The 18,839-nt window shown below is 34.6% G+C and overlaps 1 protein-coding gene across 1 annotated transcript in view; it reads left to right on the forward strand.

The window, feature by feature from the left end:
• The window catches only part of LOC126812443 (ras-related C3 botulinum toxin substrate 1), a 29,697-nt gene that overhangs the window by 2,767 nt on the left and 8,091 nt on the right, over window positions 1-18,839 (forward strand). Inside the window, exon 2 of the mRNA XM_050538833.2 lies at window positions 13,353-13,424. Coding sequence (XP_050394790.2) covers window positions 13,353-13,424 — 72 coding nt within the window. The remainder of the gene's footprint in view (window positions 1-13,352; window positions 13,425-18,839) is intronic.

Raw genomic sequence — 18,839 nt, forward strand, 5'->3', positions numbered from 1 at the left:
TTAGTGGAATTAATCTCAATCATAGAAAAACAGAATTCATACTACTCCTTAATAATGGGTACATATAAATGTAGCAAACAATAAGATTGACTGACCTCATGGCATTTTATTAAGTAGAGCAAGTGAGGTACAGTAATTACTTAGATGATATATTTGTTAAAGTGACATTCTACATGTACTTTACGTACTTTACAAGCGGTACTGAAAACAACATTTTGTTTGCAATACGCCTAATATGATGAAACATTGACAAGAAAACAAATTGAAGAATTGAAAAAAATGACAGAAATAAGTTTACAGATTACAGTGCTTGAAAGATCCATAGAAAAAGTATACTGTAGTCTGTTAGTCAGTCACTCTTTAAATAAATGGATCGATTAGCCTGGTGCTGTTTTTAGTGTTGGGCTTAAAGTGGCATTTAGTTGGTACAGGAGATAAATACTTTCTTTCTATGTTGAAGAAAAAAAAATCTGACATTGAGATATAATACAATGTAGATTATTTACTTCATATGTACATGTGTATTTATTCTCATTCATATTCAAGATATAGTTTTCTGTTTAAAATCTTATTTTGGTTGATAACCAGAACTTCCAATAGATAGGCAATGATCAGTAGTACATGTACCTTTGTATGTTATTATAGATATTGTGGAGGTACTGATTGATCCAGACGAGTGTAATAGGTGCAAGTTGGTTCAGAGTACTCAGTAATTGCTTGTGGGTGTCTTGGTCCCAGAGACAAACTGGCTATTATTGTTGACATTTGAGTTAAAACATAATAATAACAACACCTTTTATTATGGTTACATGTACATTCTACATGTATTTTGATATGGTAGATGTCAGTAAAAGAATATACAATGTACTACTGATGCAGTGCATGTACATACACATGTAGATGTGCATGTATATTCTATAACAATAAATTATGTATAGTCCAATAATACTGAGTAAATACTTTAATCATTTGAAAAAGGGTCTATCACTCAAAATGTTATGAAGAATAAACCACTTCTAATTTCTACTTTTAAACTCTGCCTGTGCTACTGTTGAGCGGGGATTTATATATATATATATATATATTTATGTCTACTCTCCGCCGGCATCATCGTTTTCTCTAGCAGCTAGCTACATGTATGTACATGTACACAGCTCTACCGGCCTGTCCTGTCTCTAGTACTCTTTTATGGAAGTGTTGCCGGTCCCCACCCCTACCCTTTTCTCGTTATAAATTATATACATGTCAGCACACTTACAATATAATATACAGTGTTGAAAGTGGTGTATTATAAAAGATCAATACACACCAGTCTACTGTGTATTACAAATGTATTCACCAATCTCACAGGGAATATCATGATGTTTTATGATATTATTATTGATATACATCACATACATTGTACATGTACTGTACTACAAATGTATGCAAGCCTTATTTGATGTGGGAAGTTGTTTCCCTGCTTTTGCAATTTAGCATATCATGCTCTTTTTGAATGCTTTGATGGTGACCTGTAAGGCGAATAATGCAAAAAGATTTTGGGGTTCTGCCCATTAGGAAATTCAACAACTGTTAAGAATTGACTTAAGTAGATTACCCAGGTCATTGACAGGACCTTTTTGAGACCTTCTCATGTGAAACCTCTTTCACCTCTGCTAATTTTAGGCATAATTCCTTTAATCTGGTGGCTAGGTGGGTAAGACGCTGGCTCTCTAGCAGCCTGGAGGTCGCATGTTCAATCCCCAGGTCATTGACGGGACCTTTCTGAGACCTTCTCATGTGAAACCTCTTTCACCTCTGCTAATTTTAGGCATAATTCCTTTAATCTGGTGGCTAGGTGGGTAAGACGCTGGCTCTCTAGCAGCCTGGAGGTCGCATGTTCAATCCCTGCATTGGCCGAGAGAGTTCATCAGGATTTTCCGACGTGGTTTCCCCCTTGTCAGTGGTGCAGGATAGAAAGTCTGACAAGGAGAGCTGTCTAGTCATTTGGATGGCACGAAAAAGCGAGGTCCCATGTACACATTGGCGTGCACGTAAAAGATCCCTTGGCAGTTGGAATTCGATATAAGAGTAGGCCATGGTGCTGCTGCCCAGGCAAAATTTCCCTCATAGCACACTGTATGGCTTATGCTCATCTTCATTAGCCCAGTCGAGCAGAACAGTAGGACTTTAAACTCCATTTCATTTCATTTCATTCTAGTAAAAATCCCATTTTTTTTAGCAGCTACATCGTAAAATACATGCTACTGTTTGATAACTGTGAGGGGATCACGGTGGCTAAGTGGGTAAGACGCTGGCTCGCTAGCCTGGAGGTCGTTTGTTCGACCCCTGCATTGGCCGAGAAAGTTCATCGTGGTTCTCCCTTGTCAGTGATGCAGGACGGAGGGCCTGACAAGGACAGCTGTCTAGTCGTGCACGTAAAAGATCCCTTGACAGTTGGAATTTGATATAAGAGTAGGCCGTAGTGCCGCTGTCCGGGCAAAATTTCCCTCATACATGTAGCACACTGTATGGCGTATACATGTACCAGTCTTCATTAGCCCAGTCGGCGCAAAACAGTAGGACGTTAAACCCCATTTCATGTCATTTCATTTGGTATAATATAATACCAAAAGCATTGAACGTTGACGTTCTGAAATGGGAAATTACCTTTCAGCGTGTGTTATGTGGAGAAAATCCCATTCTGAGGGTTGGTTAAATGATGAATTTAACTGAAATATAGCTCAAAAATTTGTCCATTAACTCAAATTTGAGAAAATGTACCAAATTATAATACAATCATGCACCCTACAGTGTTTCAATTGATATATCCATGTTTCACAAAAAAGGAATCTAAGAATGGCAAAAGAGATGGATTGTAGGCTTATCACATCCTGTAGTTTCCCTAATTTCTAGAGGTGTTTTAACACTTGCTGTACTGTTATGATGATTTTTTCAAATTACTTGTGATATCCAATTACACAATGTGTTAGTGAATGGAACAGTTGCTATGAGGTTCTATATTACTTACTAGTGTTGTATTGGCCTGTCCATCATGTTTATCATGTTCTACCTAGTGAAAAGGTCAACAAACATACATGTATGGTTATAGTTTACCTGTTAATGTAGGTGATAACAGGTTCTTACCAAATACTGACCATATAGGGATAGCCATGATTAACACAAATTGCCATGACAGTGATCATTATTACAGACTGAGATCAAATCCATCCAGGTAGTCCAGTGGTCATGTCACTAGACTATCACAGGTTCGAATCCCAGCATGGGTTGAGAAGAACATGTAGCCTAGTTGTTGGAATGGGATGAAAAACTATACATGTATGTGTAAACATTGGTTTGCATGTAAAAGACTACCTAGAAACATTGCAATCCAGGCAAAATTCTCTACCACACATTTCACACATAGGAAATAAAAATTACCTCCATATGTATATTTGTCTCAAAATGACCTAACCAAAAATACATGTATTGCGTTGACGTATGATGAGACATCAAAAATAGCATTCCATTCAAAACAGCTTTGACCCCTTTCATTACTTTATAAAAACAATAATCTTGGTTATATTATCTCAAAGTTCTATATAAGCGATAAAAAGCTTAGCATTTCTTAAGAAAATTTATCGTGTTTCTGAAATTTTCTGTCTGTCCATCCAAAATAGAAATGTTATTTAGAATAGAATTAAATGTTATCTGAATTCATTACCTTTGTTAAATTTAAATAAGGAAAATGTTTATTGGCACTAAACACTTGTTTATTAATAGGATAGTGATTGTAGAATGATATTGTTATGATTAAAACACCTGAAGGTGAGTGAACAAACAGACAGGTTGATTGAGAAGTGTATAGATAAATACCTCAGAGATTAGGTCATGGAAGATGAGAGGCTATGACATAATCAGAGATTTTGTATACATGTATTTGTTAAATATCTGACTGGTATAAATCATTTATTACACTACAGTGACTGAATTTCTTGTCTACAATATCACTCTTGGTGGAAGTGGACGTAAAACTCCAGGAATGAACGAACAGTTAGAATTAAATGACACAAAGTAATTAAGGTGTAAGATTTCAATGATAGGACTAGTATAAATAGGTAAGGGCTGAGACACACAAATGGATTTATTTTGAGGTTGTATAACTATAAAATCAATCGGTAAAACTTATCTTATCGGTTACAGATTTTTATAGCTTGCGGATAAATCCAATAGTATGGAACAAGTCCTATTCATGTAGGATCTGTCCTACAAACTGACCAGCACTTTTTCTTGAAAGGACCAAACCCAAGAACTAATAACCTATAGGAGTTCTCTTTTACAGTATTTTCCAGGATTTGTCTGAAAGGTAAAATTCATGTGACCCTTTTTTTTCATCTCTGGTTGACTTCAAATCAAGATAAATTCTGTGAGACCTACTGTACATGTTTGGTTTATATTAGGTTACGTATGGTGCATAATCAACTATAACCTCTGATCGTTGATCAGTTAAGCTGGTTTTGCTTATTATACATGTAGTCCATGAGTGCTACGCTCACCTACTGTTTTTAACTGCGCTATTGTGACATCGAGTCATTTCCAAAATCAAAACCGGGAGATTATATAGCATGGGTATTTTGATTTTTTCTTAATAAAATATTTTAAAATAAATCTGACTCGAAGAGCATACTAGTGTGGATTATGCCGTGAGGAATTTTATATTTTCCAAGAAATGCAAAACATGCGTTGTTACTTTAAGGGTTGTAGATAGGGAAGTAATATAATCGTATTGTGTATTTAAATGCACAAAAGAACCACTGTGTATGTTTGTAAACAGAAAGCTAGATAGTAGACAGTTGTCATTGTAGATCTGTTGATCTTTTAAAAAAATATACATTGTAATGTCACGATTCTGTATGCTAGATGGGATACCCCATTAAAGAGGAACTATGTTATATAATGGTTCGAAAATAGATAATGGAAAATGAATACTGTATATATTGAATATATTTTAGTCAAATTACTTTATTATGACTGTAAGCGAATATCGAGTTTCAGACAGCAGATCATGCAATTAATTCTGTATTACTTTTAATTCAAAGACTTTTGATATATTAGAATCGAAAGTTGTGTATAACCATATTGTTTGGCCTGTGTTATCAGCTGTTTCTGTCAGTGAAACCATGTTTTTCGGAAAATTTCGGCTTGGTTGCCCATATTAACGTTTGCAGATAGATGGACATTGTCTAAGCCATTCAATATCTAGAAAGTCGATTATTGACTTGTGTGAATAAATGTGTAAATAATAATTTATGTCACATTTGAAGCTTGAAAAATGCACTGCAAGAAGAACAAATTTAGCGCTCACATAATGTCTCTTTTGTTAACAGCTTCTAATTTAAAGCTTGAATATGTATATCGTTTATATAATAAAGGCTATAGTACAGCTATTTTTTCATACACCGCCAAAACCGATAAAGTTTGTACATGCAGATCAGTTCACATTTTCTGGAACCATTGGCAATGAATAGAGGTATTTATGGCCAGTAAAATTGGGTCGGATCTATTTGATTAGGCCAACTTCAAGTTTGGTCACAGGTCACGAGATGTACATGTAAACAGGGCTAGCGCTAATCCCAACACTAACCCGAACCCCTGGACCTATCCCTAATGCTTATTCTAACCCTAATGTACAAATCTCGCCAACAATCACATGCCCTACCCTCATTTACATCTCAGCTACATGTACATGTACATTAAACATACATTATGCAAGAGCTAAATCTGATTATTGCAAGTCTTTATATTTAGGCTTCAGATGTCATAGAAATTATAAATTAGACCTTTATTTACACAACAAGCACAAAATCAACTCTGTAGACCCACGGATGGCTTGGGTTCGGCTTGGATTTAAACAGGATTTCGTTGATTGATTAAATTTTTAAATGGCGTCGTAAGCGGAGATTAACCGTTACGTGGACGTCATACTCCCGGAAATAATTTCAGATCGAGGCTAAATGATAGATTGTACGAGGCGAGGCTGCTGTTGAGCGAGGCCACATGTCAGTCAATTTGATTGAAAGTTCGATATATTAACGGCCTTGATATTATGTTTAGTTGTGGTTAAAATGAGAGTTTGTATGTCGGTATTATACGCTCTTTTGTTACTTGCGTTTACAGAAAAATTATAGAAATTGATAAACATCGCAGCTAACATCACCCCAGTTGAATCGCAGCTCCATTGGATCACTGTTCGGGAGTTACGTAGGCCTACCAGTTACAGTACAAGAGTACACGCAGGCTAACAAGAAGTCGGCTATAATTATGCCTCATTCATTTGGTCCATTCCTTTCAAACTTTCGCTTCTTATCAATATATTAAAAGTCTTATTTTTAATTTGTAGTAAAAATAAATGTGAGACGAATTGAATAGCAACCCCGTCTCAAACCACAGCCATTGAAAACGTTACTTGATAATCAAGATTATGTAGGTGTCGTTAACACCTGTCAATCAAACGATCGTCCATTCTCGGAGACGGTGAAGTGAGAGTTGACTCCTATTTCTAGTCAAAAATTACAATAGTGATAACTTTGTTCAGAATAAAGTAATTCGACTGAAATTTTCAATATATTCTTCTTTCATCATCTTTTTTTGAACTGTTATAGCAAGAATGGCCAACTCTCTATTAAAATCTCCCATAATGTATCTTTAACGAAAATTGAGCTGGCCTTAACAAATAGATTTAGCCGTAAAATTTTGGTTTGTTTAAAAAAAATTCAGTCTTTATTATCAGTAAATGAAATGTTTTGATAAGAGTAACACCAAGCAATCTAAGTTCAGTGAATCAGTATAAATGTGATGGATTGGAGGGTTAATTACTGTCTTACTTTTATACTACTTATTATTATCCTATTAGACAAGATGTATTGTAAGTATAAGCACCCAGGATTTCCGTTTCTCAATATTCATCAGTGATTCTATTTTTCAACATCAACAACAAAATTTCAACATTAACAAAAATTGTGGGAGAAAGATAGAGTTTGACATCAACAAAAAACAAACTAAGTCATTTCGAGACTTACATACGGTGGTGGGACAATCCAGAGAGAACCCATAAGGTTAGGCAGGCAGATCTACATCTACTTGTTTCTATGTACGAGACTGAGATCTAAACCATAACACTTAACTCAATGTCCGACAATAATATCTAAAACCCAAACATTAGTAGTTAGACAACTTGATGTCCTTCGAATGCATGAGATAAACTGCAGATGGTCATTCTCTTGTTGGCGGGGTTCGATGGCTGAATGGTTAGTGCATGCGGCCTGCGCGCTGTATGATAAGATCTGTCATTGAGTCAACTGGCGCGGTTTCGATTCCGCGGTTGTGACAAGGAGTAGGGTCACCTACCAAAGTTGTGGGTTTTCTTTGGGTGCTTTAGTTTCCTCCCAATGCTAAAGACCCCTCCATGCAAGCGAATTATTGAAATAAAATAGAACCCATAAGTTAGTCCCAAAATGACCTGGTTTGTATGAATTGTTAATATCTCTCTCTCTCTCTCTCTCTCTCTCTCTCTCATTTTGTTGTTAAGATGACTTATCTGAACCACTTGAAGTAGATTAGGGCATGTGCTTTTCATTACTTATTAGTGGGAGTTTGACCTTTTTAAGTGTGATATATCCGAATGTAGAATTAACAATGTACATATATCTCTGACTAATGTTGTCAGAACAGTTATGTTGGTTTCGTTTACGGTCTGTGTGAATGCTACACTCTCCTCTTTTTACGAATGTCAACATAAAGTTTGCATCTCAAATTGAGGATATTGAGCTCTCCAATAATTATATTAGAGAGTATTTTATTAATATTACTGACTTTCTTGTCATGAACATTCTACATCCGACACCAATAATCGTTTCTCATTTCTGACTAGGTATTTCTATTACCGTGTCATTTATACAAACGCAGCTTTATAGTTAAAGATGAGAAAACATGATGAATAAGAGGTTCCATTAAGAAGTTTCAGACATTCAAGGCAGCGAGGCTAATTAATTGATGGAAAGTCCTTGCTTTTATTATATACTTGAAACTATCTAAATGTTCTAAATGTCCATCATTCATTTTTCTAGCAAAATGCTACATTGCAGACATGTTTGTCTGATAATTTTATATTCTAGAATAGTGCAAAGTTACATGTATAAAGAAAGTGTTAAAGGAGAAATTGCAGATACGTTTTTAGTGACTTTGTCCTGGCACAACTGGTGCCTTTTGCAATTTGCTGTACGCCTTTACACTGAAATGGATTTTTTTATTCAAATACATGTACTTCAATCACTTCTAATATTATAAAATGGTTTTAGAATTTAATTTGCCGAAGAGAAAAAGTTATCATGTAACTGAAAACATAAACCTAGATTCACACCTGTCCTCACTTTATTGTCAACTGAAAGTACACTGTAACCTCTCAGTAGTTTAGACCTACAGTATAAAAGGGCTAATTAAATATATTTTATTAAATATTAAATATATTTTAATGTCGGATTATATAGCATGTATGGCTCTATTTTTGAAACCTTGAAATAGACAAAAATGGTTCTTAGAGTACATATTAATGTAATATGAATGTATTTAAAGTGATTTATATTCAATTTTTGAAAAATATTGTAATTTCAAGTGAAATACATGTACATGAACAGTTCAAATAGAATGGCAGTCGTTTACGCATGCTTAGTGCATTCTACGTGTTCTTTAAATTATTATTTTGTCATTTGTGAATCAGTCTTTTACTTATTACTTCCACATTGTATTGTAGGATATGTTTTTATTTGTTCATTACAAAATGGCACCCGAAACCATAGGGTTTATGACTGATTATGAAATGTTAATTGTGTCTTAAATATTGGATATTAGGATCCTATAGTTTCAGGGCACGATAACAATATCAATATTGATTGAAATTGATCAATATTGAATTCTAAGTCATGTTTTTAATTTCAAATAATATGGAAAATATTGAATAAGAGACTTAGCTCCTTTAAACATATCAATATCAACAATAGGCAAACAATACTGAGTCATCATGAAAGCAATTATTTATTCCTTATTAAAAGATACACTAATCTACTTGACTGTAAGTTAGAATAAATGCATTGATTATCAATGTTGTTTGTATCTCATAAACTATATTTAGGCCAAACGTGACATGTATGTGCCAATGTGTCATGCTTCATTGATGTATCATTTTAACAGTATGGTTGATATATTATTAGAGTATTAACTAAACCAGACAGATATTTAATATAAATCAAGGAAAAGAGGAGGTAATTGTCCAACAGAGTATTTCAAATCTAAATGAGACCTATATTTACATGTAATATAAATCAGGGACAGAGCCTATAATTGTCCCACATTAATCAGTCTACTTTGACATTTATATCTACTATTATGACTTTAGTGGAAGATAGTTTTACAAGGGATGAGTATATATTAGCAGCTAGTAGGCCCCACTCCTAAACAAGATACTATTTACTTAAACTAGAAATTCGTTGGAATAAAAATAACTGAATTGATAAATTCAATTAGTCATGTGTCTATTGAGAAAATTGACATTCTTCTGTTCTAAAATGTTTTTTTACTTCTACTTGTTTTTACACCAATGAAAAGAGCAAATACCGAAATACATTCATGAGTTTGAAATCTCCCAATTCTTGAATTCTAGCTTATACTTTTCTGTGAAACTGAGTTGTTCATAAAAAAAACCACTTGAATTTGTGTATTAAAAATGAATAAACTTTTATAGCCTGACATTTTGAATTGAGCCCACAACCACTTTATTTTATACAATTTCAATGTAAAGTTGTTTTAATCTCCTTGCTGTCCTGTGTTGTAGTTGTCCTGAATTGTGAATGCTAAACCAGTTATTCTGGGTCTTCATAAATAAATAGATGTACCAGTATCCACCCAAGTAATACACATTATTTTTGTTTAGACAAGCAATCAAGTACATGTCTGTTTTTAAATTACTTTCTTTTCCAAAAGAAATAGGAAGAACAAAAATTTAAATTGGTTTGGCCTCTTAGTTGTACATGTACATGTATATGATGCAGCTCCCTTTTACTTGCAAAATGATATACTAACAAATTTATATCAATTCAAATCCTTGTGTGTAGCTTTCAAAAAGTAATAGAATGGGGAAATAATGATTGAAAGTGAGAAATGATGACACACTTCCTGTTAGAATAGTGACTAGCATAATAACAAGTATTAGTAATAATAACAGGTATAGGTTTGGTCATGTGTTTACTTTCTAGTAGGAATAATCTTGAACTATTGTATGATTTGCAACACATTGCCTGATAAATAGAATCATCAAATGTCCATTGATAATTTACATTTAAACAAAAGTTAAAAGGACTTGCTGGTACATGTACATGTATTTTGGTCTACTGGTTGGAATTTTGGAAATATAAGACCTGAACAAATGCTGACTCTAACAAATTATAACAATTTATACAATATCAGATTATAGACACCCATACCAAATTTAAGTCTGTATATTTTACATGTATAATGTCAGATTAATTCCCCCATCAACCTGGGGAACCATTGTTGACAGATTTCCATTCATGATTCCATATTGAATAACCCACATTTAATTCCTCATTTTCTATCCGTGGTGTCGTTCAACCCACCCAATTCTGCAGGTTATTCGTTTGGACGAAAAAGAGTAGAAATTTGCGATGGTCCCTTAGCACACAATTAATCATCACAGTGATACACTTGGATATATAATAAAGAGTGAATGTATACCTTGACACCTTGACATTTATGTATGTCTTAATTAGTCCAGTTAGTGAAGACAAAAAGTAGGATGTTAAAACCCCACTAAGACATGATACATGTATAGTATGTGTATTTATATAAATTATCAAATGGACATATATTTAGTGTAAATTATGTCTTTAAAGCACTTTATAATATAAACACATTAACCAGGTATTTTCTTCCAAATATCTTCGTTAAACTCAGATTGTTTATGCTCATCTTTTAGCATCTCTTTAAAATTCCTGTTAACAACAGATCTATGTTGCAGTGTATTAAACTTAGTTGAATACCTTCACAAGATAATGTGCTTAATGTCTGATGTGTACTGAAATAGTACAGATCTAGTTAACATGAGATTAGTTAAAAATAACATCTCCACATTGCCCTCCAGGGGTCCTGGGAGTGTGAGAACTTTCCATTTTTGTGAACTATTCAAGTAAATGAGCATACATGTACCTGGTTCAAAACGAATCTGTAGCTTATAAAATATATAAGAAGTGAAGTGGTATCAAACATTTCAGAAAGAGTAAGACACCCATTATGACTTGCATTCCCGATAAAAGCAAGACATCCTTGCATCTAAATACACTTAGAGTTCAGAAGTTAAGGCCACATGGTCGGTGTTAACATATAAGCAGACCATGGACCACAACCAGTCACAAATAAAATTATTTAACAATTTCACACATTTTAATTAAGTCTTTGAGACAGGGTATTTCTATCTAAAATTCTGAAATCTAAGAAAAGTAGTGCTGGATGTAAGAATATTGCCCAAAAGCCTCATTGGGCAGTAGAAGAATACCTTTGTACCATGTACTTTTATAGACATCATTTATATTAACATAATTCTTGTCCTCTCCAATTTCTAGGCCTCCACATGTATTGTAAGGCTGGCGGAGCTTGAGATAATTTTATTACTGTAACACATTTATACTAACTTCCCAGTTTCTGACTACAACCATTATGTGATTGATGTTTACTTGTAACTTGAATATATACTATTCAAAAAAAGTAGGGGATATTTGATTTTTAAGTGTTATTAAAGTCACCTAATGAAACTGACGAAGAAACAAATGACAAAATGAAATGAAGTTTACATTCATCGATTTATTCCAAATGATCGTTAGACTAAGTAAGGCACAGACTGACCATTATAAGGGTAAAATGATACCCGGGGTCAAACAGCAAAGTTACCACAGCATCACAACCAAGTCAGTAACGGGTAAATCCTCCTCTGTTTGCCAAACAAGCATTGATCCGACGTGGCATACTCCTAATGAGACGTCTAAGGTCATTTTGGTCCAGATTGTCCCATTCCTGTTGCAACGCAGCAACAAGTTCTTGGACATTGGCAGGACGTTGTTGACGTTGACGTAACCTCTGTCCAAGCATGTCCCAGACATGCTCGATGGGGGAGAGGTCGGGACTCAGTGCTGGCCAAGGTAATGTGGTGATGTTCTGTTGTTGGAGGTAACCTGTAACGATCCTGGCCCTGTGACATCCTGCGTTGTCATCCTGGAAGATGAAACGGCGGCCATGACGTCGTGCGAACGGCACAACATGGACTGCCAAGATGTTGTCCCGGTAGTACTGGCCTGTAACACGCCCTGCAACAACATGTAAAGCCGTTCTTCCAGCAACAGTGATGCCTCCCCACACCATAACAGAACCACCCCCAAATCGATCATGTCTGATGACGTTAACGTCTTGGAAGCGCTCGTTTCGACGACGCCACACCCTCCTACGTCTGTCCAAAAAATCAACAGTGAACCTTGACTCATCTGAAAACATCACATTGCTCCAGCGTCGATTATCCCAGTGTTGACGATCCCTACACCAACGACGTCTTGCCTGAATGTGATGATCTCTCAAACAAGGGATCACGCGAGGACGTCGGGCGCGAAGGTGACCCCTATGCAGTCGATTCCGAATCGTCTGGCCACTCACTCTCACACCAGTGTCTGTTTGAAGACGAGCGCTGATCTGATTTGCTGTGATGACACGATTTCTCAAGGCCAAGGTACGGATAAATCGATCCTGGGCTTGAGTTGTCGCCCTTGGTCGACCTGAGCGTGGTCTGTCCTGTACAGATTGTGTATCACGGTATCTGGACCATAGCCTGCTTATGACAGACTGAGAAACATTCATCGTCCGCGCCACAACCGCCTGTGTTGTGCCGATCTGTAGCATGCCAAGGGCACGTAACCTTTCATTTTGGGTAAGCCGACGCATATCAAAAGTTGTTTTCTGGTCACTAAAACAATTAAACTGATGTTTCCACCCTGGAATTCAATGCCACAATGACTGTAACATTCAAAGTCAGAGTCGTGCAAATCTTGGGTTGGACCCCCATGATGATCCCAAGCATCACCTGCATTCCATGCGGTAGCTATTGGTGCGTTTGGGCGTCACATGTAACTGGAAATGCTTCTTCTGTTAGGTTCTATAGTGACTTTTTTCGTAGTCATTTGCATATTTTAGTATTATGCCCCCAAAATCAAATATCCCCTACTTTTTTTGAATAGTATATTATATTTTTTTTTATTTTTCAGAGCTGTTGGTAAAACCTGTTTGCTCATCAGTTATACAACCAATGCCTTCCCTGGTGAATATATACCAACAGTGTAAGTAAAAAAAATCATTTTTTAATAAATAAAAAAAGAAATGAGTATGCGTAGGAGGGACTTAAAAAATGGTGCAGTCGATCAGTGGTGTATCTAGAGTTGTGTCTCTCAATAAAAACTCCTCATCCTCCAACACCTTACACACAAAACACAACACTGTAGAATACACATCAAACATACATAAACAAAAAGCAGTGTGTACATGGAAAATAGCAGTTTTCTAAATCTGTAGACTGTAAGTGCCAGCTTCCAAACAGTGCAGCCTGGCGTGGGTATGCTACTGACATGATCTGCACTACATGTAGATGATAAAACTGGAAGGTGTGTACATTCTCTCTCGGAAATAGTTCCTGAAAAGCGTTACAAATAAATTTTTAAATTAATATATTTATTTTGAATGAAAGCAATCCAGGTTATGTCAGTGGTTGACAGATCCTGATGATAAAAGGTAAAAATTCTGTTCATGAATTGCTGGAATTTGTCACAGGCTTGTGATGTCATTGTATGTACTGTGACCTTATTACATGTAGTTGTTGTCTGCTTCTGCTATGGAAAGCTACTTAACATAGATAATCAATTCTAAACTGTAGACTAGTTTTATTAGCAACCTACATGTATTTGGCTTTGAAACAACAAATTGATCTCATCTGTCTTCGGCATATGACATATCACACTTGCGTCACATCATAATTATTCTAACCAAAAAACTAAACTGACATGTATCATCTGTCTTATATTTAGTACACACCGGGCACATACTGTATAGCTTGCCGGTTTTATTATCCTACGCTGAACCAAGCTACATGTATGGGAGGGTTATTGAAGTGGGCTCTGTCTGTCCACCCTGGTTTTGCTTCCAGAGCATATCATTTCAACAATATCTTTATGAAACTTTGTTCATATTATATTACATTAGTTGTGCCTTTTAATAATTAGAAATTTCCCAATTTCATAATTTTTGTGGTTCCATGGAAAGATTTGACTTATTTTTGGTATATTTGTATACACAAGGGTCCGAGATATTGATCAAACAACAAAAATACATTAAGTTCACATTACTGCGAAATTTTTAAATGCCCACATGGAAATGTGATCGTATACTGTCCTCAGTCCGTCCATCTTGTGTCCACAATTGCTTGTAGACACTCTAGAGGCTAAAGTTAATATCAGATTGACTTTAAATGTATACACAGTGTTTAAGGTCATGAGATGGGGAAGCCTATTGGTTTTCAATGATTTCCGATAATTACTGCCAGAGTTATGGCCCTTGATCACTTTAAAAAATCTTGTGGACGCTCTAGAGGCTACAGTTAAGATCCAATTGACTTTAATATTTATACACAGTGTTTATGGTCATCAAACGAAGAAACCTATTGATTTTCAATGATTTCTGATAATTACTGCCAGAGTTATGGCCCTTGATCACTTTGAAATATCTTGCGGATGCTCTAGAGGCTAAAGTTAATAACCCATTGACTTTAAAGTTATACACAGTGTTTTTAAGGTCATGAGACGGGGAAGCCTATTGATTTTCAATGATTTCCGATAATTACTGCCAGAGTTATGGCCCTTGATCACTTTGAAATATCTTGCGGATGCTCTAGAGGCTAAAGTTAATAATCCATTGACTTTAAAGTTATACACAGTGTTTAAGGTCATCAGACGAAGAAGCCTATTGATTTTCAACGATTTCTGATAATTACATGTACTGCCAGAGTTATGGCTCTTGATCACTGCCATACTGATTTTCAACAATTTCCGATAATTGCTGCCAGAGTTATGACCCTTGATATTAAATGTTATACTAAACATTGGTATATGGATTTTTACTAGTAATCATTTTAGTGTGTTGTAAATATTTTCATTATTGACAAAAGAAAAAAAATATGTTGACTGCCCGGACGACTTAGCTGCTGTGGGTGTATGTTGTGTTGCCTGGCAACTTATCTTTTTATATTGAATAAAAAAGAACACTTTTTAGAATGGTAGATAATGTACATGTACTTTTAATAATATGCAAATTCACATTCACATCCTTGAAACATATAAATGTAGGTTACTGGTTGTTCCTGTCTTAACTGATTGTTATTTTAGGAGAACAGTTAACACCCAAAGCTAATTCTTTATAACATAGAAATACTTTAAATAATGAACATGTGATGCTGAATTGTGCATTGACGTAAATCAACACATTTATTTTATCAATATTGTGTGACCCGCTCCATATTAGTCCATTGAAACTCTTAAAAATACATGGTATTGAAGAATTATTTTCAATTTTCTCTAACTTGACAGTGAATATATTTTCTGGAAAGGAAATTTTTTTTTTCTTAGAAAAGACAAGGAAATTTCAAACTAGATATTATTATTGTTATTGTTAATAATTTCTTATTTATATTGAGGCAGTCATTCTCCAAATACCAGGGTTGATTGAACACTCTCTTGATTAAACCATTGTATTCATGACCCAGAATTTTAGTTTTAACAGCAGATTGGCTTCCGAGCAAGGTGTGCCAATCAATGAAAACATATATTACAAATGATCATGTAATGGTAAATGTATTATGAGTCAATCACTTTTCTTCTCATTTGTCTGCAATATCACCTCGGTGGAAGCAGACTTAAAATAAAGTTATTTCACACACTCTTCTCATTACGATGGTAAATACATGTACATGTCCTGCATCATCTACTGGGTTTAAAAATGAAAATAAAAATTGGTTAGCACCAGGAGTTGCGACTGGAGTTTTTCTTTATTAAGTGTTCATGGTTACTAAAAATCTGATAGTTCAATAAAATATTCAATTGTCTATGTTCCTAAGTAAAATATAACCATACACCCTATACAGGCGTATATTAACAGTCCAACAAATTGAAAGATAGAACATTTTCTGCCATGCAAATATCTGATGGATCATATATTTTGAATGTGAGCATTCATAATACAATGACTGGATGTTGTGTTTGTTATTTAATCAAAACAAGCACTTAAATTGTGATGATAAAAATATTAATCACATTCACGCCATTAGTTCAGTTTTCTGCATTCAGCGTAAGACTGTCGTTTTTCAGTAGCTCGGATGCTCATGGTTAGGCTGCATATAATCTAATAATTCAATGAAAAATTAAATTGGACATGTTCCTAAGCATTCTCAACTTCTGCCAGACATAACAAATAGAAACTTTATATTGAAACTTATTTTACCATTATTAAACACAGTGTAATCTTTCAAAGTCTGGCAGTATGTTGATCATCAGTATGTCTTATCTACTAAAACTTGATATATTTTTTATCATACATTTAAGAAAACACCTTATCTTATATTTCAACAGACTTCCTTTATTTAAAGTATAGAAATATCATTAATAAAACTGGTAAGAAAAAGCATACATCACATAATAAATTGAAAATTCAGATATGTTATATAAACATTAGGGAATGATTGCTAATATATTTTTTTTTTATTTAATTCACCAAGGTACTCTTTGGCCAATGGTTTGAAAGCAATTATATTAACAGATTGTGTAATGAATAAAGATCATTATTAAAAAGCCAATATGATGTACTTGTTACCCTTTTGATAACAATTTTTTTTTTATTCTGAAAGCGATTTCATATAAGTATTTTATTTCAAAATATACAGAAGATTTGTGTTAAAGATAATGCTAAAAAATACAAAAGATTTTCATCTATGATAAAGTTTGTAATATTGACGTTTTGTTTAAATTAGTCTGGTAACAGAATTGAAATTAAATGGGTAATACTTTTCTGTTCCACCTTGACCAAACAGTGGCAATACAGCCTACTGTTATTTCGAATTGCAACTATTAATAGCTAATAAAAATTAAAAAAAACCTTCATAAAAAAGAGAAATTGACTCTGTCATAGCTAAAATATGTAAAATAGAGTGAGTAAAAATCTGAACAATTTGGCCTACATGTATATATGTAATAATCAGATAAGTAATACATGTAGAAGTAGAACTTATGAATCATTATATAATAAAGATGATAACATTATAAGTGTTAACACTAATTCCTCAAGAATGGTGTCATGAATTCATATATGTACATGTAGATCATTAGCATAAATATTAATGTGTCTCAATAATGGTGTCATGACTTTGTAACATAAATATTAAACCTATTTAATTTAATGTACATATACATGTAGCTTCAAGTGAATCTGAGTTCTTGCCATGTCCGAAATTTAATGCGTAAATCAATTGGTTAATATTTCTAGTTAACACCCTAGATCTATATCTAGCTATAATACTTCCTTGTTTGTTGTCCCCCGCCTTTCGAAGAAAGCAGGGGACTATTAAAATGGGTCTGTCTGTCTGTCTGTCTGTCTGTCCGTCTGTCTGTCCGTCCGTCTGTCCGTCACACTTTTTGGGACACAATAACTCTCTTCCTAATTGAGCTAGAATGTTCAAACTTGGTGTATGTGTTTATTACATGTAGGTCAATGCCTTGATGGAGTTCGAAGATGAGCATTTTCCGCTTAGGGTAAGCAGAGATAAGCAATTTGATTGGTTGATGCTTTGGGACACGATAACTCTCTTCCTAATTGGGCTAGAATGTTCAAACTTGGTGTATGTGTTGATTAGGTCAATGCCTTGATGGAGTTCGAAGATGAGCATTTTCCGCTTAGGGTAAGCAGAGATAAGCAATTTGATTGGTTGATGCTTTGGGACACGATAACTTTTAATTGAGCTAGAATGTTCAAACTTGGTGTATGTGTTTATTAGGTCAATGCCTTGATGGAGTTCGAAGATGAGCATTTTCCGCTTAGGGTAAGCAGAGATAAGCAATTTGATTGGTTGATACTTTGGGGCACGATAACTCTCTTCCTAATTGAGCTAGAATGTTCAAACTTGGTGTATGTGTTGATTAGGTCAATGCCTTGATGGAGTTCGAAGATGAGCATTTTCCGCTTAGGGTAAGCAGAGATAAGCAATTTGATTGGTTGATGCTTTGGGACACGATAACTTTAGTTCTAATTAAGTGAGATTGATGAAACTTGGTGTATAGATTTATTATATGAATACCTTAACTAAGTTCGATAATGAACATTTTTTGCTGAGGGTAAGCAGAGTGATAAGCAATTTGATTGGTAGAAACTTTGGAACACAATAACTCTCCTTCTAATTGAGGTAGAATGTTCAAACTTGGCATAGGTGTCTATTAGGTGAATGTTTAAACTTGATGTATATGTAGATGTTCATTAGGTGAATGTCTTGACTGAGTTCAATAATTAACATTTCGAGCTGAAGCTAAGCAGAGCTAATCGATTTCATTTGTCGATGGTTTGGGACAACATAATCTTGATTCTATCTGATAGAGAGTGATGAAACTTAGTGAAAAAAATAAATGTGCGATTAATTAATATGTGTCATCTATTTATTTTGCAAT

The sequence above is a fragment of the Patella vulgata genome, chromosome 2 (assembly GCF_932274485.2).
Source record: "Patella vulgata chromosome 2, xgPatVulg1.2, whole genome shotgun sequence".
NCBI lineage: Eukaryota > Metazoa > Mollusca > Gastropoda > Patellidae > Patella > Patella vulgata.